Source organism: Micropterus salmoides, unplaced genomic scaffold (genome assembly GCF_014851395.1).
Source record: "Micropterus salmoides isolate LMB-PRFRI ecotype aquatic unplaced genomic scaffold, ASM1485139v1 Ms_hic_scaffold_5, whole genome shotgun sequence".
NCBI classification, from domain to species: Eukaryota; Metazoa; Chordata; class Actinopteri; order Centrarchiformes; family Centrarchidae; genus Micropterus; species Micropterus salmoides.
Genome location: NW_024044237.1, coordinates 9,251,674 through 9,276,044, shown reverse-complemented (window position 1 = coordinate 9,276,044; position 24,371 = coordinate 9,251,674). Strand labels below are relative to the sequence as shown.

Below are 24,371 nucleotides of genomic sequence, written 5' to 3'. Positions count from 1 at the left end.
TGGTCATAGCTGTGAAAATGTGAAGAAAGACTCTTTGATTTACTTGTGTATGTCCACTGGTTACGTTTTCTTGTGTCTTCCTGTGCTGCTGTAGACGTTGCTGTAGAAGAGGACTCTCCAGCTTAAAGTAACCTACAATACACACACACACACACACACATAACGCATACTCACATTAGTAGCAGTTCTGTAGTGTGAAATTAGCAGCAGGGGGGTGTTAAGCAATCCACTGAACCCCTACCACATTAACAATAGTGGTGAGAGGTATAATTACAATAGACAAATGAGGCCATTGTCAAAAAACGGCAGCCTTTGCTGGCCTCTAAATGGGATCTAACATTGTGTATCACTGGGCTGGATAGCTTTACAACCACAAACTGCAATTGGGGAGCTAGAGCATATTGGAGCACTGACACTCTGAATGGACCCAAAACAAAAGCAAACGGTCAGTCACAGTCACTACACTGCACAAACATCTTGTCATAAGAAAGCACATTAGAAAAGTGAAATTAGCTTTTAAAGTATTGACAGTATTTAATCCTTGTGTTAATCAATTTGTTTGGCAACTAGGAGCAATGCAACAAGCTGGGTGATAATTCTTCATGACCACTCTGTCACTTCGAGCAACCCCTTTCAGATTACACACAGTCATTTGATCCGTTGTTAATATAAAAGTATTGATTAGAGCAGCTTTAATGTGTTGACAAACGGTGGTCATATTAATAGATTGGTTGGATTTCAAGTTGCCACTAGATGGCACCAGAATTATGCCATTACTACACTCTCTTCAAAACTACTGTTACTGCTACTGTTTAACGCAAAACAAGTATAAAAGTATGAAAGCACAAAACAGGAAAAGGCCACCACTGTTCTTTCACCACATACCAAAAAGAGGTATGGGAAATAAAGTCGAGTTGTCGAGTTCAGATACCAATGGTATTAAACCAATGTATCATAATCAATTTGTAAGTTTTATATATATAAATGCTACAAATGTTCTTTCCAACAACAACATAATCCAGAGAGGAAAGCAGCACATCGTGAGCAGATTAAAAGCTTTTTCACACAGTAAAGCTGTATGAGAATCTCTGCTCTGTGGCTCCCAACAAAGAAGGCAGAGGCAAGCAGCCAAACTGAGTGGGATGCATCAAAAGTTGTTTCCTCTCAGCTACATACAGAGGGAAACTTACTTACTAGACATATTCTCCTCATCTTTCTCGCTCTATCTCCCACTGGCTACCAGAGTGGCTTCCCTGTCCAACAGATAAATTGTTTCTTTCTCGCTACATGTCTACACACAGGTAAAGAGGGCACGCGTTGGTCTCATTACTCTGCGTTGTGCGCTGTCGCTAATTTATAGTAAGTGTATGCACTGTTGGGTCTGTGGTGGGTTTGGTGTGGCTGCATGTATCTGGTGTGGTTTATGAGGTTATTGTTTAGGGTGGGGGTGCGTGAGCACGTGTACAGGCACGCCATATGTGTGTTCGGGCTGTGTGGGAAAATCTAATGACTTGGCGGTTCACACACACCAATGCGCTCACTCAGACACAGCATTAGTTCACACCAGTGCCACACCCGTGTGAAAATCGTCCCAAAAATAACATTTACTGTATATTATGACTTTCATATTTTGAATATCTTCTTATAGAAAAGAAGGCTGTACATGCTGGGAATCCGTCACTACTGCATATTAACAGTTAAATTCTGAGGTCTAGACAATGTAATCTCTTTTACTTGTCATGCAGGAACACAAACAGAGAAATAAGTCTCTAATTCAGTGAGCCAAACTACGACTTGACGCCACCAGAGATGACTGAACTACCCATTGTATCTGGATGACCACAGTTTAAGAACATGTTCTTTTTGGGGCTTTGCTGTTATTGCTCTTACAGCAGCTGCTGAGTTAAGGTGGCACAGACCTGGGTGGTTGCTGCTGGTAGAGGAGACTCCATGAGGAGCAGATCTTCCACTTTTATCTGCTACAGACACTGGACTGCCACTAGATGGAGAAAGAGACACACACACAGAGCGAGGCAGACCATGTGAACTGTGATCAACGGTATACATCTAATCATCAAAAAAAATCCATCCAAGCTCAACTAATCCGATCTACCCATGACTGATTGTTCTCTAACAGTGTATGCCAGTATGCTGAATTGCAGTGTGATATAAAGCCTCACATTAAATACGGTTCTCTCTAGCTGAAAGGAAGAACTACCCTTCTTATAGCATGGTTACCATACCAGAGATTACAAATTTACATTCACATGCCATTAAAGACTAATGTTAGTTTGGCTTCTCGTGTTTCCAATTTAAGGACAGACCGTAGCATTGTGTCTTTATGCTGCCAAACAACGCTTGGCTGATACTTGCTAAATTAGCTTGTAGGTACTCAGTCAAGAAACACCTAACTTGTACAATATGGCTTCTTTATTTAAATTGTTATATGGGAGTTTTAAGTGAAACTAAGCTCCTATTCCTCAAACTGACTAATTTTGTCTTTCTGTAGACAGCACTGAAATTCATGATTTGAACTAGCTTGATTCGGTCCATTTACACTGTGTACTAGTAGTACTAGTGTAGAGTTTATTTAAAACAGAGGAAAAACAGATGTGTCTGAGGTGCCTGGGCTCAAGAGTGTGATATGCAAAACCCATGAATAGCTAGCTAGAAACAAAACTGCAGTATAACTGTAGGCCAATTAGTTTATTGTTTTGCCATGTCAGGTAGGATGAACCTACCTCTACACAGTTTGTCATTTGGTGCTGGGCAGTGTACAGTGAGTTTATCAGAGCTTTAAAATGAAAATGTCTGCATTCTGCCGCTGGAAACAAGGTTTATGACCTTTAAGTTGCAGGCTGTTAAACCAAAACAATGACCTGAGAGACGCTACAACAGTCTGTAGAACTAAATGGGACTACAGAGTCGGGTGATAATTCATATAAGGAGCAACTAACAGTCGCTTCACCCAGTGTCATAAAGTGACATTAAGTCATTAGTTCATGTACAGACAAAACAAGGGCCAACATTAAAAAACAACACAGTGTCTTTATGTTTAGTGTGCATACAGTGTAGTTGTGGTCTACCTTGAAGCGGCCCTCTTGTGTCCCATCACCAGCTCTCGACAGTAGAACTTAGAGGTAGTGCGTTCTGGGACCTGGAATTACATAAGACCGAGAGAAGAAGGAAAATCAGTTGAACAGCATTGACAGAAACACAATACACAAAGATGGCAGTATTTTGGAGGTGACTGCTTATTTGAGAGGGATCTTTACAAGGATCTCATGTCTAGCCAAGCAGGGTTTCAGCTAATTAGAAGAAGGTTTCTGTGGTTATGAAACCTTTATGTACAACAACTTCTACAGTGCCTGAAAGGCTGTAGAGCAGAGTTCAATAAAATCTTTAATAACCCACTGGGAGATTTTTATTACTGAGAATCTAATGAGACCTTTTGGCTTTGCTATTTCTTCACATTTCAATGTTGCTCCTTTAAATTCCCCAAAAACCATGTCCAAATCTTAATACGATGTGGAAATATTATCCGAGTCAGGGATATTTCTTAACCTTTTTCCAACATTGTTGGATTCATGATATGACAAGAACAGCATTGTGAAACCAATACCAGATCGATCTGCGTGAGTGTTGCAAAGCACTTTCTTTTCAACATTTCATTCTTCTCAAACTCCCAGTCGTACCAACCAGCTGGTGACCTTTTGACCTTTCATCTCTTGGTGTCACATGACCCAGTTACAGAGAGGAAGACACACCCAGCAGAGCAGGAAGGGAGCTGGGGGATTACCTATCATCATTCTGACAAGTTTCCCACATGCCGCAACTGGCTCCCCCATGAACACACACACACACACACACACGCGCACACACACACACACACACACACACACACACTGAGCTTCGTGTCTTTTGTTTCCTGTCTACTATTGGCACACGCATGAAATTAAAATTATCAAAGAGCCCTCAGCTTGAGCTTAAGACTATTTAAGCTTATGTAAAATGATTTGAATTCACAGACAGTTGTAAAACTCATCAAACGCCTGGCTTTGCTACAGCACATTACTGTCACACTCTATTGCGGTGCAGGTCCCCAAAAGTTAACAGTTTATGGCTGCTCCAGTTACTACACTGCAATCACAGGAGAGAGAGAGAGTAGTGAGTTATTAACTGCTCTATCGACTCCATATGGCCTCCTGTTAGTTCAAAAACATATTTTGTTTTATAAACATGTTTTATTGTGTTTTGATGATTTTAGTTAGGGGCGCTACATAACAAGCTCCGAGGTAAGGCTCCCCTCTCATAAGCATACACACACTCTTTCCCCAAATTACACATATGCACACCGACAGTGTGCCAACCTCATGCTGTGTGCACCACTTCCTTACCTTTGTGCGACCAAAATACAGCATGGTTAGCATACACAAACACATTATGCCAACCTCATGTGATGCAAGCTATATTCTGCGCCTGGCATGGCAATAATAACTACTTCCTCCTTCAATGAGAGCCAGGAAACAAAATAAACATCACTTCAACATTTGCCTCATTTATGAAAGCCATCTAACCTGCTGGCATGCAATGTTTCATCCTGTTAGCTTACAGGACAGTTGTTGCTCACCTTAGGTGGTGTTGTGACCGAGTCCCAGAAGACATCATCAGTCGGGGACATGGGGCAAAATGGAGACAAGGGGGAGATGGCCATATCTGACATAGAGCTGCTGTGAGCGGCCTCTCGACTAGAGCGCAGATTGGCATTCTGGGAAAATATAAGGACTGAAAATTTCTACATTCACACTTTTAGCCACATCACAAAAATGACTACAATCACAGGATAGTGTGCCCAAAAATAGGATTATCTGAAAAAAACAAAAAAAACATCCTCACACACTTTAGGCAAACCTGGAATAGAAAATAATAGAACAGACTAGATAGAAGCAGTGCTAAAAATATAAGATCATTTAAACAGCACAGAGAAGAGGAGAGCAGGATACAATACATTTAAAGGAAATAGCGGGCATGTATAATGTGATATAATTGTGTATACCTGGTTGAGGTGGGCTCTCTGCATGGCTGGAGTACAAGGACTAGAGCTGCTCCCAGAGCCCAGCCTAGAGTGCATCTGGCCGGGCAGACCAGCAGCCAGAAGCAGCCTGGCAAGGTTTGACTCCTGGAGGTCCATCTAAAACATAAAATACATGTAAGACTGTATGTGTGTGTGTGTGTGTTTGGAATCATACAAAGATTGTAAAACTCATATCCACATAAATGCACTTTATGAATACCAATACTGTCCCAACGATTACACTACACACTGTGAGATCATGCATATAAATGTTCATGACATGATGGATTCAGCATGAATACAATGTTCATAGTAACATTAAATCTATATCAATCATAAAATATGCACTAATTATTATATTATTATGTGTTAATTTTGAAAGATGAATAAGAAATACAATTTACCCTGATTCCGCTTTTAAACTTTTTTTTTTTAAACTTTTTTAAATTAAGATTGTAATATCCCAAATAGCAGATACCAGTAAAAGTCAGCTATTACTTTATGGGATATATCATATATAAGATTTCCTCTTACATGATAGGACATTCTGAGACATGCATATTGCATGCATGTTGGATACAAGGAATGATGAGTAGTCCTAAACGTGACGAGGTGTGCATGAAACTGTGACGACTGATGTGATGCAGCCGTGCCGTGTCACCTTTAGAGGCCTGCTATTTGCTGATTCAGCGTGGACACTTTGGGTAGACATGATTACAGTCCATATTTTTAAAACACTGTGGAGTCACTGTAGTCAGCACTTCAGAATCACACTTAACAATTGTGTCATTATTTTACACTACTTTATATTAAGCTTCTCTGTTTGATTTTTTACTACAACTTTTTAGACTCCAAAGTCAAAGTTTAGAAAAGTTCTTAAGAGTATTTCTTAGAAGTTTTACACATACTGGCCCAGACATAAGAAGAGTGCCTTTTGTCCGTCAGCGTCACATGAACAAACATTACGGCTCGGTGTTTTTCGTTAAGCACTTTGAAGCTGATCATCACCCAGCATAATCTGATTTATCAAACTCACTCGAGTTCAGGAGCAAGTGCAGTAATAAATAAAATAATAAAAACAGGATTCTTTGAAAACTACAGTCAGCCTTTTTGACTCTCAGCTGTTTGAAAACGCTTTCTTATACTGTAGCAATGGCACTGGTCTGTTTCCTGTTCGTGCTCCTTGTGTGGTTTAGCTGCTATACTAAGAACAACAACCACATGTTATCAGCTGGGTAAATGTCTTTGTTTTCTCCCTAAGTTACCTACATTCTGCCTAATATTTATCTTATTTTCTCCAGTCCTTTGTGACATTTAGGTAAAAAACATGTGTCAACTGAAGGATGAAGTGACCAAAAGTAGGGGGAAAGTACAGGGAGGAGGGTGTAAAGACAATAAATATGACAAAGAAAAAAGAAAATGTGAGAAAAAAAATTGAAAAGTGAACGATAGGAGGGTGCAAGTGGGACAGCGAGACAGACTGACAGATGTGGGATGTAGAGTTGATAAAGGTTGCTACACAGCTGAGGAAAGCAGGGTTTTACCGCTGAGCACTGGCTGTTTACAGGGCGGCTGGGTGAGGAAGCAGCAGCAGCAGCAGCAGCAGCTGTGTTCCCACTATTAGCAGTTAGCCTCTGGACAGCTGCCACAGGCTTTTCTCTCTGCCTCTGCCTCTCTCGCTCCCTGTGTCTGTGGTCGTGCTGCAGCGACAGGAGCTGGGTTTGGTCCTTGGGCAGGGTGCGGTGGGATCTCCTGCCCGCTGAGGGCTGCTGATGCTGAGCCAGCGGCTGGGGCCTGGCTTGCGGCTGTAGCTGAAGCTGGGAGAACTGGGCCTTGTGCTGAAGTAGCTGGTTTGGAGCCACGGCTCTCTATGTAGCAAACATGAAAAGCACACATAGAAACTGACCGAGCCTGGGAGTGTCTATAGGAAATAAGATCTATGCTGTTAACTATACGAATGATTTAAAAAGCCATTGCAAAGTCAATACCTGTACAAATACACGAGTATTGTCTTTGTCATTTTAAATATATTTTCCATTGCTGTCACACAAGGTATTTCGATGTCAGAATTTGCATCCTCAATCTTTTTAGCTATTTTTACATAAACACATCATGACAGCACATGCCCTGTTATAAAACAGTGTGTCATGTGTCGAGTGTCATTTTCGACTGATTTGATTTCAACCCCTCTTGACAAGATTAGCCGAATCTTCTTCATTGGATTAAATTAATTTCTTTGTTGAATGACAATATTTTTAAATAGCATGCTTGGATTGTCTTTTTGATATGGTAGAATGGTCTAATATTCGTTTATCACATTTTACTTGGGAAGGAAAAATCACTTCAGACACAAATCAGTGAGTCAAGATGTTCTAATATAGCAACAAGTGACAGCGACAATAAGAGCTAATACTTAAGTTCATGTATAACATACTCTTCCTGATTGATTGTACATGTAAGAATTTGCAAGTTTTCAATGCAAATGGAGTGAACGGTGTGCTTCACACCGTTCACTCTATCTGCAAACAAAATGGACACTCCCAGTTTCTGCAGAAATTGACTAGATAAGACACGGCTGCTGCATGGAGACCTCACAGAGCATTGTACTGGATCATCAAGCTTTTTGTGACAAGACAGACAAGACATTCGAAGAAGCACATAAGAAAGAAGCTGATCTGAGTCCCTCCTTTGGTGTAAAATATTAGACCGACATGTGAAAACATTCATGAAATTGCACTCAGTCTAGCGCTGGCAATGAAGCTTGGACATATGACAGCAGCTGGTTCTCTGGCTTGAGAATTTGATTTGCAAGCGCAACTTTCTCCAGAACAAATGCAATAAAAGCACAAATAAAGAACCACTACTGTCATCTGCAGCTCACAACTCTGATTTTTCTTTGGGTTACATTGGTCTTAAACACTTTTTTAAACAGAATCAATAGCTATTTTATATTGCCAGGAGGATTCATAAAAAAGGATGACAGGTTAAGATGTTGCATTTATTTGTATTAGTTGTAAAATTATTTAAAGTTTCTGCAGTTCTGCACCAAGACTAAGCTCCAGGTCTGCCTAAACAGCCCAGCGAAGATGAATATAAAGTTAGAAAGTAGTAGTTTGGCTTGATCTGCACTGAGGCCACATAAAAGCTTGTGCTACATATAAGCAGACACTTTCTATCATCCAGGAAACAGACACACACACTCCAATTCATCCCTTCTGCGATAGTAACCCTTTAAAGGTACTTTCAGGGTCACATGCCAACTAGATGAGATGAGATTTATGTGAATGCTGCTACCAGAGAATCAATGCTGTTTCTTGAGAATGAGAGGACACACAGTCCGAATACTCAACATGCCTAACCAACAGTGTTAATTAACATCAGCACTTGGCCACGGTAACGCATCAGCTTTCGTGGTCCCTGGGAACAAGGCCAATATTACAAAACACTCCATGGCAGCTATCTGCAATGTGTCATCTAAATTACCACTAAAGAATAGTGGCCTGAACAGAAATAATAAGTAAGAATGCGAAAACAGTGAAAGATAAAAACAATAATACTCAAAATTAGTCCATCGGACATTTCATGTAATTCCCATATACAACTAAATGTATCTATATTAGAAGTTGTTAAAATGTGTGTTTTTGTCTTTTTCTGCTAAGCCCAATTCACAGTATGTACTAAATATATATAAATAAGCGAAGGATAAAATAAGACATACAAAATGAATGGCAACAGAACACACCAAAGGACATACAACATCTGTGTTCTAGTTGTTCTCAGTCCCTTTGGTTCATTTCTCAGATCAGAATTGAAATTCTCAAAACTGCTTGTTTAACCTCCATCATAAAAGCAATTTCTCATTCTTCTGACATTGTAAATGTTTTGCCACATTTGTGTAAATGATTAGGCACAAATGTTTGGTGTTTCCTACATCATCAACTGCCTATGTCATGTCGATCAAAATGTATCACACTGGTTCACTGTTGAATAGTCTTACCCACCAAAACATCAAGGCGCTGCATCAGTCACTGCATGCAAAATAGTTCAACACGTTGTCATAATCTGTCAAGCATATTTTCTATACATTTCTATTAGAGATTCTTTCTGTAAATGTATCCTGAATAGGGTTGGGTATCGTTTAAAATTTTAAGATACCACTGTCAAAATCAGTACCCTTAAAGTGATACCGATTTGATTACTTCATTCGATACCTTGAATAAAATGCCACCTGTTGAAGCCATAGTAGTTGATTGGTAGCCTATTATTATTTTTATTGTTGTTATGGACAAGCAAGGTTATTATTTTTGTCTTGTTTCAAATAACTGTTACATAAAAGTATTGGGAAATTGTTTCAGATCGCTCCTCATCCAAATAAGTTTATCTCAGAAAATACTCAAGAGTACACTGTTATATTGACAACATGGCTAAACATTTTGTGAACAATGACAATGACTTTTTAGTTTTTCTACCTTTTGCAGGTAATCCACTGTGTGGTGCTCTTTGTACAAATTGTTTTGAGAAATTGAGAAATTTGTTTTACAAATGTTAAGGATGATTCGAAAAATGTACCAACGCGACTGAGAAGTTAAAGTAGTTCACTGGCGTTATTGCGTATTAGAGATGAACATTTTACAGCCAAATGAACAGTAATCTTAAAATATTAAATAAATAAAAAAATTCTGTTTGTTTGCGATTGTAATAGTTACACATAATAGACCCATGGATCCATCTGTGTAGGGTTGCAGGTGGACGCAGCAATAAAAAAAAATTACTTCACCACTTTTATTGAGTTTATGATATATTCTATTTCTTTAATTTTATGAATGTACAGGCTAAGGAGTATAAATCAATAGCAACTCTTATCTCTTTAAGGTAGAATCATAACATCATGACAGAAGGCATGGAAGAACCGAGACAAGAAGTGAAAGATGAGGGACTTGGGGAGGCAGTTATGAGAAGGAGAGCAACTATTTGAGAAATAGAGAAGTGACAGCGAAAACGAAAAAGAGAAAGCTTTGGTGAATTTGTATGTCAGAAACCCCTACTGAGATTAGATAGTAACATTTTTTGGAAGAAAAACCGAGAGACGAGTCGAAAAGAGAGATGCTAGAAATGAAAGAGGTTACACGCTGCGAACGACGGAGGGAGGGATGAAGAGAGGAAACGTGTGAGAAAGGGAGGGAGAGAAGGCATGCTGGGATCAGCAGAGACAGAAGGAGAGAGAGAGAGAGACGGAGAGAGAAGGCTATTAAACAAAAGTGATGGCATGCTGTGATAAGCATTGGCTTAAAAGCTTGTCTAGCTCTGACACCAATAGTACAGTTCGGTGTTTGTCACTGTCGCCTCTCTGAATCCTTACTGGAGAACTCCAGACAAATACAGAATTAAAAACTCCAATCTTTTAGGGTCTACTTGAATAAGAACTTCACAATGATGAACTTCCCCAGCCCCAACATCCTCTTGATGCCTGAAACACACTCTCTTCCTCTATCATTTTAACACATATACACTATCAAGAGACAATTTGTTTAGCTTTTCCCTTTTTGTTCTCTTCCCGGCTCCACTGTAGAGTCTTTTAATCATTTTCTCATCATCTTCCCTCACTCTTTCAATTCCTTTCATCTTACTAGGGGTCAGTGACACAGACCAGTAAACACCAGTACACTAGTCTCTCTCTCTCTCTTACACAAACAATTCCTCTTGGATTTGAGTCTTTGGATCAAAGCAAATTCTCGCTTCAGCTTAAACTAATAATTCACTACCTCAGAAGTAACCGTATCATTTTAGGGCTGCAATAGTCAATAGTCAACTTTTTTGACTATTTTTATTATCGGTAAAGCTGCTGGTTATTTTCTACATTAATCTCTTGGTCTATAAAATGTCAGAAAATAGAGAATAATGCTCATCTCAAAGTTCTAAAGCCCAAGGAGATGTCTAAAACCCAAAGAAAATTAAGTTTACTATGACATAAGACAAAGAAAAGCTAATTCACACATCTGAGAAGATGGAACACGAGAAGGTTTGGCAGATTAATATTCTGTCAGTGAAGTAATTTATCTAATCTCTTCACTTCTACATCTATTCCCCGCTCATTAGGACGATGCAACTATTCATAAATATATATATATATATATATATATATCACTAGAATGATGCTGCATCGTTCCCTACACATGTTAGCATTAATGGATAAAACAGGCAACAGATAACATAGGGAATTCCGAAAACACAAACATTAAGAAGACAGACAAACAAACAAACAAAAAGGAGACAATCACAAGAGATAGAAACCTTTCAAGAAACATAGTCAGAGAGAGAGAGAAAGAGAGAGAGAAAGAAAGAAAGAAAGAAAGAAAGAACGTCCTCCTGAAAGGTTAGCAGTTAGCACACACACAAATCAGCCCACGTTCAGAATATTTCGAGAGAAACTCCACCTGCCCGAACTCATATGAAAAATTGAGGGATGGATGACAAGTAAGTAAAAAATATAGAGAGTGAAGGTTTGTTACCTGCTCTGCTGTGGAGCCCAGAGGCCTTACTGACACATCGGCACTTCGCTGTCTGCCTGCCTGTTCCTGTTGAAGACACACATACACACACACACACACACACACCCACACACACCCACACGAACAGATAGCCACAAAGTTGTATTAAGATATCTGAAAGTATGTTCCATGACTTTGTTTAAACCCTACCACTACAATTCACCCGAAAACCTCTAAAATGGCCTCATTCCACATTATTGTAGTCTTGTAAGGTCCTCACAAGAATAGCAGTACACATACACACACACACACACACACACACACACACACACACACACACACACACACACACACACACAGGCTTACTTTAATTAGAGTATACTAAGGTCTTGAGCAGAATTCTGAGAGGTGGGGAACTAAAATATTCAGTGTGCAAGATGGCATGGAGCTTTTAGCCAACGCCCTCCACTCTAAATATTTCATTATGACCTCTTTATGAATTTGTCCTGAAAAATCCTTGTATGTCCAAACTGCGTATTTTTACATTAAAAATCTTTAATTAAATCTCCTTACTTTAAATATTTGCAGTGGTTGCACCATTGCCTTTAGATCGTGTTTATCCGGCTTAGATGTGAAAGGTCACATTGAACAGAGCTTAAGCTGAAGCGGCAGCTTAACTGGATGGCAAAACTTCTGTGAGGAAGTTTAATAATAATAATAATAATACTACATTTTATTTCTATAGCACTTTTCAGGACACTCAAAGACACTTTACAGGTAAAAGCAGAAGTTATGTACATTGAAAACCGATTAAAAACATAAATAGCATAATATAAAATATATAAACAGTCGATACAAACATGTGGTGCGGAAATACATAAGAGCAAGTGGCGACCATATAAATAAACTAACAAACAGCAGCAGGTGTAATATAACATTATTTGATGTTAAAACCTAGTCTAAAAAGGTGGGTTTTCATAAGTGATTTGAAGGAGTCCATGTCGCTGCAATCTCGGATGTGTATGGGTAAGGATTTCCAGAGGGAGGGGGCTGCAATGGTGAAAGCTCTGTCGCCCCAGGTACGGTGCTTGGTCCTGATTTGTGGTGAGAGGAGGTTAGTGTCAGGGCAACCTCCGCGTTACGGGAGGGATTGTGGTGGTGGAGCAGGTCTGTGAGGTAGGAAGGGGCCTTGTTATGGAGGGCTTTATGTGTGAGGAGGAGGATTTTGTACTGAATGCTGATGAAGAAGGCAGTCCTGGTGACATGGTTGATGTGGTGATCAAAAGTGAGGTTGCTGTCAAAGATGACTCCAAGGATGCGGATGTGTGGGGATGGAGACAAGTTGGAGTTGTTGATGGAAAGGCTGAAGTTGTTGGTGTTTTTTGTGAGTGATTTGGCGCCGATGATGATCATGTCAGATTTATTGTAAATGAGTTGTAAGAAGTTGGTTTGCATCCAGATTTGTATGTCGGTGAGGCAGTTGGTCAGAGTTGCAGAGGTAACTGTGGTGATGGATTTGGTGGAGATGTAGATATGGGCGTCATCGGCGTAGCAGTGGAAGTGGAGACCATATCTAAGTATGAGTGGCAGGATGTAAATGATGCACAGGAAAGGACCAAGCACCGAACCTTGGGGGACGCCTTGTGACAAAGAAGCAGTGGAGGAGGTGCAGTTATTGATGTTGATGAACTGTTGTCTGTTGGTGAGGTAGGAGCGGAGCCAGGAGAGTGCGGTGCCAGTAATACTGGACTAAGTTTCCATTCGGGAGAGAAGAGTGGATGATGGTGTCGAAGGCTGCTGTGAGGTCGAGCATGATTAGGATGGTGAGGTGACCGGAGCAGGTCATTGGTTATTTTGAGGAGGGCTGTTAGGGTGCTGTGTTGTGAGCGGAATCCAGATTGAAATGGGTCGAACGGGTTATTAGTGGTGATGTGGGTTTGAATTTGAGCAGCGACGACACGTTGTAAGATTTTTGATAGGAAGGGGAGATTGGAGATAGGTCGGAAAATGGACATGATGTTGGGGTTGAGACCAGGTGTCTTGAGAATGGGGGTGACAGCTGCAACTTTGAGTGTTGTGGGGACTGATCCAGATGTGAGGGAGGAATGAATGATTTTGATGATGAGTGGGGTGATGGATGGAAGGCTGGTCTTGATTAGGGATGATGGAATGGGGTCTAAGCTACAGGTGGAGTTATTCATTTTTGTGGTGAATTGTGACAGTTCTAAAGGGGATAGAGGTGAGAAACAAGACAGTGACTGAGAGTGTGGGGGGTGGGGGCAGGTGGGGGGGTTGAGGGGACAGGGGAAGTAGTGAAGTTGCTGTAGATAGTGTTAATTTTAGATTGAAAGAAAGACTGAAAGGAGTTGCATTTGTCCACTGTAAAGGTAGAGATGTTGTCAGGGGTCTGCAAGTACGTCTTTTAGCCGACCCTGCCTAAACCAGAGCTTTGAGATAAATGCTAACACCAACTTGCTGCCATGCTCACAAAGACAACGCTAATATGCAGATGTTTGGCATATATAGTAGTTTCACATGCTAACATTTTCTGCTTAGCACTAAACAGAACAAGAATCAAAGGAAATGACCTGATGATGGCACTGGATAATAAGGAAGGAGTTTGTTATTGCAATTCATTCTGTGGGGGACATGAACATCTGTACCAAACTTCATGGCAATCCATCTATTTAAATGAGACAATACACTCAAAACCAAAAATGTCAAACCCATAGTGACCACCAAAGTGATTCCTGTAACCTGGACTAAAGTGGTGGGCTGACCAGCCGTCACTGCCATCCTGAGAAACACGCTGCTAGCATGGCTAAAAACTCATATGGATATTCTTCTTATAATAATGAAATGAGAATAACAAGTACATCAAGTTTAGCATTTGACAAGTAATAACCAATAAATGTTGGGCAGTTTTACTAGTACGTTTGTAACACCATAGCTAGCAAACAACATAAACCAGGCAAAACTCCACCTAACCATAAACCATGTACCTGCTGCATGCCAGGTAACAGCAGTTACAGTACTGTGACTAATAACAGCTCTGGTAACACTGTAAGTCACTTTACCAAACATCTATTGTCTATATACATTTATCTTGTTCAGGGTCACACGGGGCAGGAACATCTCCCAGCATGCATTGCTAGACCACAGACAGGTTGCCAGTCTGTAAGGGAAATCACACTGCCCACTTTTTCAAATAATAATAACAAAGCAGTTAAGGAAGTGGGTTTTTTTTCTCAACACAGTTGCTAATTGCACCCTTGATCGTTCACTTTGCTTGAGCAGTGTGGAGTTTCAAACCCTGCACTTGGCCACTTCTTTAATCTGCACTGAAATGCGTTATGTGATGCTAAATCAATCAATGTGTGAAATGATTAGAACCGCAGCACCAAGACAAGTTCTTCATCTGACAAAATACAAGACATCACATAACACACTCACTGAACCTGTCACATAATTCAATGCACATACATTAAAACTTAATGACGCATCAGTATTAAGCATTAAGCATGCTGAACTTAATTAGACTTAGAGGCAATCTGTGTAATCAGAATTTAATATGTACAGATAGCTCTCTGCCGTACACACAAAAGCACGCCAAAGAGATATATAATATAACTAGACAGATATTAATAGCATTGAAATCCAGTGTCTTCTACACGAACACAGACGCTAACCTGCTCCTCGGTGTTAATTTACACCTATTTAAACTCACTGGTGTGTAGGATGGATTCATTAAGAATGTGTTAAAATTAATGACTTACAAATGAAACTTTAAGAAAGTAGAACGAGCTATGTGTCTTTGTTTAAAATGACTTCACCCTGGCTCAGTGTGTATGCGCGCACATACACACACACACACACACAGAGTCATGGACACACAACTGTTGCTCTGAAACACTTCAAACAGAAAGAGATTTTTCATTTCCAACAGATTTGTATGATGTTATAAATTAAGTTTTAACAAGATAAAAACTGTTTTTATATCATCTTTAAGGAAGTAAAAGACCTTCTTCAAACTGGTATCCACAGAACAGAAGCAAAACAAAGGATTTCTGAAACATATTCAATCTACAATTAATTTGCAAAAACCCCTGAAAGTGCTGTGACATGACTATTTAATTCATATATATCTTTTTCTTTTTTTACATATACACACACCACTTCTGGCCTGCCGCGTCCAGGAGAGAATGTTTTTATCACCTGGGTGACAGAGGCTGACAGGTGCAACCACTACATCAGCGCAGCATGCATCAAAAACACCTTGAGCTTACAGAGTTTGTGAGGAAAACAAGTTCATGTTAACTCACTGCAGCATCAAATATTCATAGAGCTGAACACACACACACACACACACAGTCACCTGCCACAAGGTATTCCTTCTGACAGGTAACTTGGGTTTTTGGTAAATACAGACTTATGTAACGTTGGTCCTACTGTACATCAGCTACACACATCACAAACAATCTAGACCGGCGCCTGTTTTATCCATTTGTATCTAAGGTGTGACTGGCCAAGACAGTCGTGGCACAAAGGTCAGATTATATCACATATACGTCCTATCATTCATACATGACGTAGTGTTTTAATTCTTATGTCAGCTTTTATAAGGTGTTAAAGAAACAAAAGTTAAGGACACGCAACACAGAAAGAAAGAAGCAACTTAAAGCAACATTATTTAAGATTTGGTGTTTTTTGTGATTTGGCGCCCCTGCATTTGTTATGTTTACATTATTTATGAACTAGCAAGACAACAACTTTGCCAACACAGCCAAACATCAAGCAAGAGCGACAACACAAGACACAGCAACATCACTTACTATTCCAACAGAAAGAATGCCAGCTGTCTCGCAGCCTTTTAGTTCACTCTTGAAAACATCTGTGAGCCTCTTGTTCACTCTCTCTTTTTCTCTTCTTAGCTTACTCGGTTAATGTTTTTGCCTCTGCCATTAGGTAATGTTATGTCCATAGAGTCTGCTGAGCCCAGTTATGATCCACCAGCATTAGCATAATATTCCTTCCAACTTGGGTGGCAAGCTAGCAAGCAAAGCTAGACAGCAACTGATGCAAGGGCACTCATAGTGACGTTACTAATGTCTGAATGTGTTATCTAGTAAGTTTGCTAACATCAGCTCAAGATTTATAGCTAACGTAAAATTCAAGCAAGAGTAACTACACCAGACATAGCAAGCCAGCTAATAAGTTATTACTGACTAGTCCAACAGCTGAAAGCTAGCTCGGCATTTTTCTTGCATCCTTCAGCTCTTGCAGCTCAACCAACGAATAGCCAGTCTGATATTTACTCATGCTCAGTCTTCCTCCCTTTTTCTCTTCCTAGCTTCCTACGACATCTTCTTCTGTCTCTTGGCAACCTCTGCCATGATTTCCCAACTGAGAATACCGAGCTAGCTTCTTGTTATAGCTTACTTGATGAAAGAGTCGTGCTGTTGTGTGACTTGGTGCCGTCAAGAATTACACCATTTTCAGATTAATGTCCTACCCAGGATTCAAATGTCACAATGACACTGACGCCATTCACCCTATTACAAGTCACTGTACCATCGAAAGAAATATTAAGCTGTTATGTTGAGATATAATTACTACATAAGGTTGCTTTAATACTGCAGACTTCCAACAGTAACTTGTGATATTTCTCTGCATCATAAAGGTGGGGTAAGCGATTCTGGAGAAATCCAATACCATGTTGCTTGCTGCTCCAAAGCTAACATGAGAGCAGGAGACGGCCCCTGAGCCAACACAGCAGCCCCAGACAGCAATACTCACAACTATCCTGCTGCTATAGCTAACATCACAACAACAGAATATGTTGGTAAACTAGAAAGTAAGCTGAAAGTCCGTGGGCGAGTCATTTAACGTTACCTGACATGGCTGGAACTGCTTGAATGGTGTTGTCGTTTTTGCTTGCATGGTCTGAGTCCTCCTGTTCAGTTTTACCCATTTCCCCTCGCAAAAATTTTAAGGTAAAGTGTGGAATTTGGGACGCAACAAAATAAACAATAGAGAATAATTGTAAGTGATAGAGAGTTTTTTTTATCGTCAAACAATATATATCGTCATATCACACAGCCCTGATGTCAGGTATCGCCAAAGTCAATAGGATCTGTCCCCAGAACACCAGAAATTCATTTCACGATATGAAGCTTCTGCAATCAGAATAAAAGCATGGAGACAGACCAAACAGAAGCACCATTCCTAGAGCCCAGTCACTGTTATGGTTTAAAATATATACACATAAGTACATTGTAAAAGATCGCAAGGTATGCAGGAGAAAAAGTCGTATCTAGTGACGAGTAAAAACCAGAAGTCCATCTTTACCTGTTTCCTGTCACTCCTCCGGTTTCTGTCATCCAGAAAGATACTGTTGTTATGGAGATCTGACTCCTCCCCAAGCAGGATCTCTTGCAGCTCCGCCCACTGAAAGGCGCAGTCTGACAGCTGCTGCCTCTGTTGCTGGAAACAGTCAAGCGAACATCATTTACATTAACATGAAGTAGTACTATTTGGCAAGTGTAAGTGCTCTTGTTCCGTTTTTTGTTTACATGGTAAAAATATATCCATTTTCTATTTATAGGCATTAAGTTGACATTATTAAAACAACCTGCAATAAAGTTACAGCTCCTAGATCATCATGACACACAGTTGTAAAGGTTGCATGTGGGATCACATAGTCTCATAGAAATAAATGTTTCCAAGGGTGAAGGCGCTGAGTAAGGATGTGACTCTGAAGGTAGAAGGTGACACTGAAGTGCTTCTTGTAAACATGGAGTTGATAAAATGCATTTACACTGATTTTCTCTTCCTCTGAAATGAAACAAACATAGAGGGAACATGTGCCTAAGCAGTACTTACATCCTCTAACTTCTGCCGTTGCTCGTGCTGCTGTTGGATCCTCTTCTGTCTATCAGCCAGTAGCTGCTGCTTGTATCGTTCCTGCTCTGCCAACTGCTGCCTGTGCAGCTGTAATGCCTACACAAAATTATCATACGATGAAGAGGACATAGTTAGCTTTTCACGCTCTGAAGTCTTTGATTGAAAGGTTAAATATGTTGTGATAAAATAGCTGTTAACCAAAACTGAATTATGTTGATCCAGGGTCAAATGGCCTGCTGTTCCAACTGTGATATGAAGATGTACACCAAATACTTTAACAAGACTGAAGGCTAATGGCTTAATGAGTTTAACAAAAGGATTAGAGCTCAGAGTCACTTTTGTTTACATGCTGACTTTTCCCATTTGAGTTGAGATGATTTTCTTGTGTGATAAAATGCTAAACTAAATAAATGAAATTAATCAACCTGCTGTGCTGAAAGCACACCCAACTGTTATTACCTTACCTTTTACCTATAAAACATTCAAAATTAGTGAAGTGAAAAAATGTCATTCAGAATTTCTGAGACCCCATAGTGACGTCTTTGATTTGCTTGTTATGTCCTAGCAACAGGCCAAAGCCCGGAGATATTCTATTGCCTGTCATATATAAAAAGAGAAACAAAGAGAAACAGCAAATCCTCACAAATGAGAAACTGGACCCAGTGAATGTTTGGCGTTTTTGCTTTTGAAATAACGGAAATGATCCATCAATTACACTGGACTAAATTTCATGCACTATATTTTGTTTTAAACAATAATGATGTCAGATGATGTCATTGTAATTTACTGTTCATTACTACTACATTACTATAATATGAATTAATGTGTAAAGGGCTGCATACTAACTGGAAACCTACCTGTTGTCTTTGCTGACCTCCACCTCCTCCGTGGCCTCCCTCTCTGCCCCCTTCACGATCATCTGTCGTCTGTAAACGAAGAAACTCCCGTCTTAATGTCCATTCACCAGGAACATTCACTATGGAGCTGAAAGAGAAGGAGTCACACACATACACACGCTTAAAGCTTGCCCTAGTAGAAAGTGCTCAGCTCCTAGTGCCATCTGCTGTTTGATGTCCAGGGACAGCAACAGAGAGGCTAGTGCATCTGTCTATGGACATACACACACACTCACGCATGGCCTGTAGTGATTCATTAGTATGTAAGGAGAATTCATAATGACATTAGTGTTAATCCCCCGATAACCACTGATAAAAATCATTTAGACAATGTTTTGCATCTTCACCTGGAATTATTAGCTGTGTATACTCGCTGCCTTATCCTGTCTCTTGGTAGCTAAGTGGGCCGTCTTTCATTACACGCCACGTGATCACTTTCTCCGACAACATTTCTGCTGAGTGCGAAAAGGCTTTTACCTGGGTTCTCCTTCCTCCTCCGTCACCTCGTCCTCCTCTTCTTCACTGCCACTGTACTCGTACTCTGGACCCTCTGAGAAAGAAAGGGAGAGCGAGAGAAAGAAAGAATATTTGTTAGTAATTTACCCCACCCCCCTTTGTTCTAATTATTGAGAAAGCTGTTAGAGCAGAAACAATCTGTCGATGAATCGATTCAAAGAAAATTCATTAAACTATTATGATAATCAATTAACAAAATCACATTCCTTTCTCTGGCCCCAGCTTTTCCAAAATAAGGCTTTTCTGCTTGTCTTTCATTTGCATCATTGTAAACAGAATATCTTTGGGACATTCTAAGATTATGCTGGACTAATATTATTATATAGACTTGATAAATCAATTAATTTTGACAATAATCCACAAATAATGAAAATAATTCTTAGTTGCAGCCCTGATAGCAGAGTGGATCTAAACATGTGAACATGTAACAGTAGACGTCCACCAGCTGCAGAGCACTTGTGGAATGTGTCCCACTTCCCTCTGGCGTCCATGTTAACACGATGTCTGAGTGTGAACCTAGCAGGTTCTCGACTGCGCTCAGTGTTTGTCAGAAATAAGTTCCGGTCACGGGTGGTGCTTGGAGCGAAGGCTTCTGATGTGTTTGCACTGCTGTGGCTATTCTTTTCTGGCGCACGGCACTGTCTCTCTGGCTTTCTGAATCAGCCACTGTTTCATTAAAAATTCCTCCGTGGCTGCAGTCTCGCTTCTTCGTCGTCTACTGCCGGCAGCAATTTTGTCATTATCAAAGCCACACTAAAGTATAGTGTGGGCAAACTTGGGCAACAAGAAAGTAAATGAGAAAGTCTTGTTTGGTGTAAGACATATGGGACAGAGTTATAATCCCATGGCTTTAGAACTGCAATGCTGAATCATTTCAATCCTGACCCAGTGCATTCACTCAAAGACTTTTGTCTCCCTTTTACATGCGCCTCCTACCATGGGACCCATAACACATGTGAATCAGTGTCTTTCTCTGCCTGAGCTGGCTGACTGCTCACAGCTCAGTGTAATGGAAGTATCATCTTGGTTCAGCTGTTTTTAAATGGATAATATATATCAGATCAAATTGTTGAATTGTGGATAGGAACGTTGAAAAGTCTTTCTGAGTCTCCAGGCATCAAATCACACCAAAATCACTACACGGCCGAAAAATGTTCCAGGGGGGCTTATTGTCCGAAGGCCAGGAAGATGGGCCAGCCGGCTTAGCGTTACAACATTTGGCCAACATATGGTGTGAAAGTAGCTTGAACATTTCTTTGACGCGCCTTATGTTGCCATTAACACGCTGAAAGGTAACACAATACAGGTGTTGTTGTTTAAAACAGAAAGAAGAAGGGAGACTAACAAATTCTACATTTACAAAGGACAGAGGAAACCTCTGCTATGTTGCTCTGATGTCATGTTTTTGGCTCATGTCATTCTGAGCAGAAGCTGCAGGAGAGAAGAGCAATTTGAGGGTTAATGCCTACTAACCGAGAAGTGTGCCTTTTTTTTTTTTTGAGTGATTCATCTTCCAAAATATAGACCATCTTTGTCCAAACTACACTCTTGGGTCCGCTGAAAATGACACATCCTTTTTGCATCATGTCCGGAGCACTGACTTTTTCCCACACGCACTTACACTACCTGTCATTAATGTGGAGGGGCATAAGGGCACACACACACACAAATCTCGCATTGCCTGAACACACAGACACACAACACATGCAGCATGCAGAAAGTCTAACAGTCATTAGTGTGTTTTTATAAGCGAACAGAAGATTAGAACCAGATGGCCATTCTGTTTCCTCCTTCCTTCCTCTCTGCTTCTCTCTCTTACTCTCTCCTCTGGTCTGTTTCTGTGTCTCTCTCTCTTTCTCTCTGTTGTAATCACTGTCTCTTTCTGTCTCTCGTCCCCGAATGAAGACGAATGAGCCTAACGGGCAATACGAGGATTTCTTATACTGCTTGAATATCAGCGAGAGAACAAAAGAAGAGCGAAGTCATAAATATCTCCGTCTTCTCTTCCCCTCCCCTAACTCTTTTTCTCACAGTCTGACTGCCATCACGTATTCAGCACATGCAACTCATCCAGAGTATAATTCATTTTTAGAACAGGAGGAGGATGAAATTCCCCTGACCCCCCTCTATATTCCTAATTTGTCTCTCGTTTCTATGTCTCTACACCCCCCCCCTGTCTCTCCTCGTCCTCCTTTTCCGTTTCTGTGTCTCTCTGTTGTATAAAACGTTGTCCCAACTGAATCCTGTAGAAAAAGAAGGGAAAGCAACATTCCCCCTCTTTCGCTCACTTGTTCATTTTATCTGGCCGTCTTACTGTCGCCCCTCCTCACTTCTCTCTGTATTCAACTCAATTTAAATATCTGGCAGAACTCGTACAGTTCAAATTCAAATTCAAAAGCTTTGTTGGCTAGGGAAAACTGGTGTCCAATCAGTAATAGTGTATAAACTGCATTTTAAGAGGTGTGATCAAATGCATATATCAACAGCACTTTTTGGTCTTGGTGCACTTGGGCAGGTTTAGGTGTTAGAAAGGGTGGCCTTACTTTAGCTAAATGAATGGAGATACAGAACAGTGTAATACATGCAAAGGAAGTTGTGTAAATTGTGGCTAACACAAGCAACCTAAAACAGAGTGCTATAAATAAGCAGAAATGCTTTTTGTTGTGTTTTTGACAGTCTGAGCAAAGCAGCTGCCATGCCATCAGTGCAGTTGGTGCACTCTCTCAGCTACAGTGTGTTGGTAGTTCTTATTCCTCTACAAGCAGGCCTGAAACCCACCTAATGCAGCGAATTTGTGAAACATAATGGAAAATCTGTTCGGTGAAGTGGCATATTAGTACTCCTTTCTGAATTTTCATTAGTTATCCAAAGAATGTATCAAATCCCACGACTGAGAATCACCTCTCAAACACCTAAAAATAATTAAAATAATGTAGGACAGAGACGATGAAATAAATCTGGGTGTTAAATCAGGACAGGTGCACTTTATCTGTGTTTCATAGAATCCGCCTGTGTGTGCCTTGTGGGTTTTTGTTTTACAGTGTGTTTTTGTGTGTCTATATTATAATTGTGTCTTTATTTGAAAATACATGCCCACTTTTGTGTATGTCTGCTTGTATGTGTTTTGTGTTAGGATCATCATTATGACTATAAGTCACCTTACAAAAGCGTATCAGCTGAATATCGTATCAGCTGCTGTGAAGTTTGAATAAACAAACAGTTAGTCCCTCTAGCCATCCTTCCATCTATCCCTCCCTCGTTTTCTTTAGCCCTTCGCACATCCGCTCCTGATACATCTACTGCATCCACTTCTGCTCACCTTTCTCTTTTTTCTTCCTGGTTCTGTCCAAGTGATCTTTGAGCATGATGCGAACTTGTCTCTCATTAGCCAGATCTCTGATGAAAGCGTGCCTCAGCAGGGTGTCAGTAGCGGGTCGATGCAGATGGTTCTTGACCAGACAACCATCAACAAAGGACAAGAAACGCTTCGACCTGTGAAAGACAGAAAGAGACAGACAAAGAAAGAGGGTGAAGGAAAGGGGGTGCAAAACATGTTGGCATTTAACAGATTAAGAATGTTGTAAAAACATACATTGTGTAAAGTTTTATCTGTTTAATGTGCCGTAACTCAATTGCAATATTGAATGCTTTTTAATTAATTCAGGTTTTAGGTTTTAAGCCCCCAGTTAGTCTTTACATACACAGTCCTGCTCAGTTACTGGAACATTATTATCCTTAAATCCATATAAATTAATTAAATAATGTTACTGTATTCAAAACTGCAGTTTGCTAGATCATCTGTAAAGCAAATTGGCCTGCTTAAAGCGGTCGAAAAAATAAACTGAGGAGCAATTTGACACAGCAACCACCAATCATGTAACCCACAAAGCCATACCTGCACTACATTAGTTCAATAGGTTGACTTTGTATAATGATGACCATAATTAAAAAAACAAAAAAGAAGTGCAATCCAAAAGGACTGTATAAAGTCAATAAACAAAAGAAGTGGAGCAAACTACGATAATGTGTAAATCAATATGCAGTCAGAGTCACATGAAAACAGAGACCTAGGAAAACATTTCTAACAGTGACGTAACAAACCAATATAATAACCAATAGATGACAGCCTCCATAACATGCCACCAAATGTTTAAATACTCACCTAGAGTATGCAAACTAGTAATCACCTGTTGGATTATTACCAAGGACAGTCCTGTCAAAAATGTTGCAGTGAAGGTTATCGTAATATCTGAGTACAGAAACACTCCTAGAAGTCGAGAAGTGTGCTGTCTGTGTTCTGAACTCATAGAAAAACTGGGGGAAAATGTGTTGCTGCTTTGTTTTTGGTGTACTTGCCGCCTTCGGGAGGCCCTGAGGTAAAAGGACTAGAAGGCACCACAAAACCCAGACTGCTATTAAAAGCTGTCCTACGAACTAGTGTTTCTGATGACATTAATACTGAATGAAAGACAGCTCGAGTTCAGCCACCAGTTC

The 24,371-nt window shown here is 40.2% G+C and overlaps 1 protein-coding gene across 2 annotated transcripts in view; it reads right to left on the bottom strand.

The window, feature by feature from the left end:
• Positions 1 to 24,371, bottom strand: part of si:zfos-2326c3.2 (misshapen-like kinase 1) — a 65,833-nt gene that overhangs the window by 20,702 nt on the left and 20,760 nt on the right. Inside the window, exons 11-22 of one of the 2 annotated variants that reach the window (XM_038698702.1) lie at positions 23,197 to 23,369; positions 19,839 to 19,911; positions 19,323 to 19,449; positions 18,445 to 18,561; positions 17,911 to 18,045; positions 11,584 to 11,649; positions 6,619 to 6,942; positions 5,057 to 5,191; positions 4,631 to 4,768; positions 3,087 to 3,157; positions 1,920 to 1,999; positions 44 to 132 (exon numbers count right to left, since the gene is read on the bottom strand). In XM_038698702.1, the coding sequence (XP_038554630.1) occupies positions 44 to 132; positions 1,920 to 1,999; positions 3,087 to 3,157; positions 4,631 to 4,768; positions 5,057 to 5,191; positions 6,619 to 6,942; positions 11,584 to 11,649; positions 17,911 to 18,045; positions 18,445 to 18,561; positions 19,323 to 19,449; positions 19,839 to 19,911; positions 23,197 to 23,369 (1,528 nt within the window). The remainder of the gene's footprint in view (positions 1 to 43; positions 133 to 1,919; positions 2,000 to 3,086; positions 3,158 to 4,630; positions 4,769 to 5,056; positions 5,192 to 6,618; positions 6,943 to 11,583; positions 11,650 to 17,910; positions 18,046 to 18,444; positions 18,562 to 19,322; positions 19,450 to 19,838; positions 19,912 to 23,196; positions 23,370 to 24,371) is intronic. The other variant, XM_038698703.1, reaches the window with a different exon arrangement.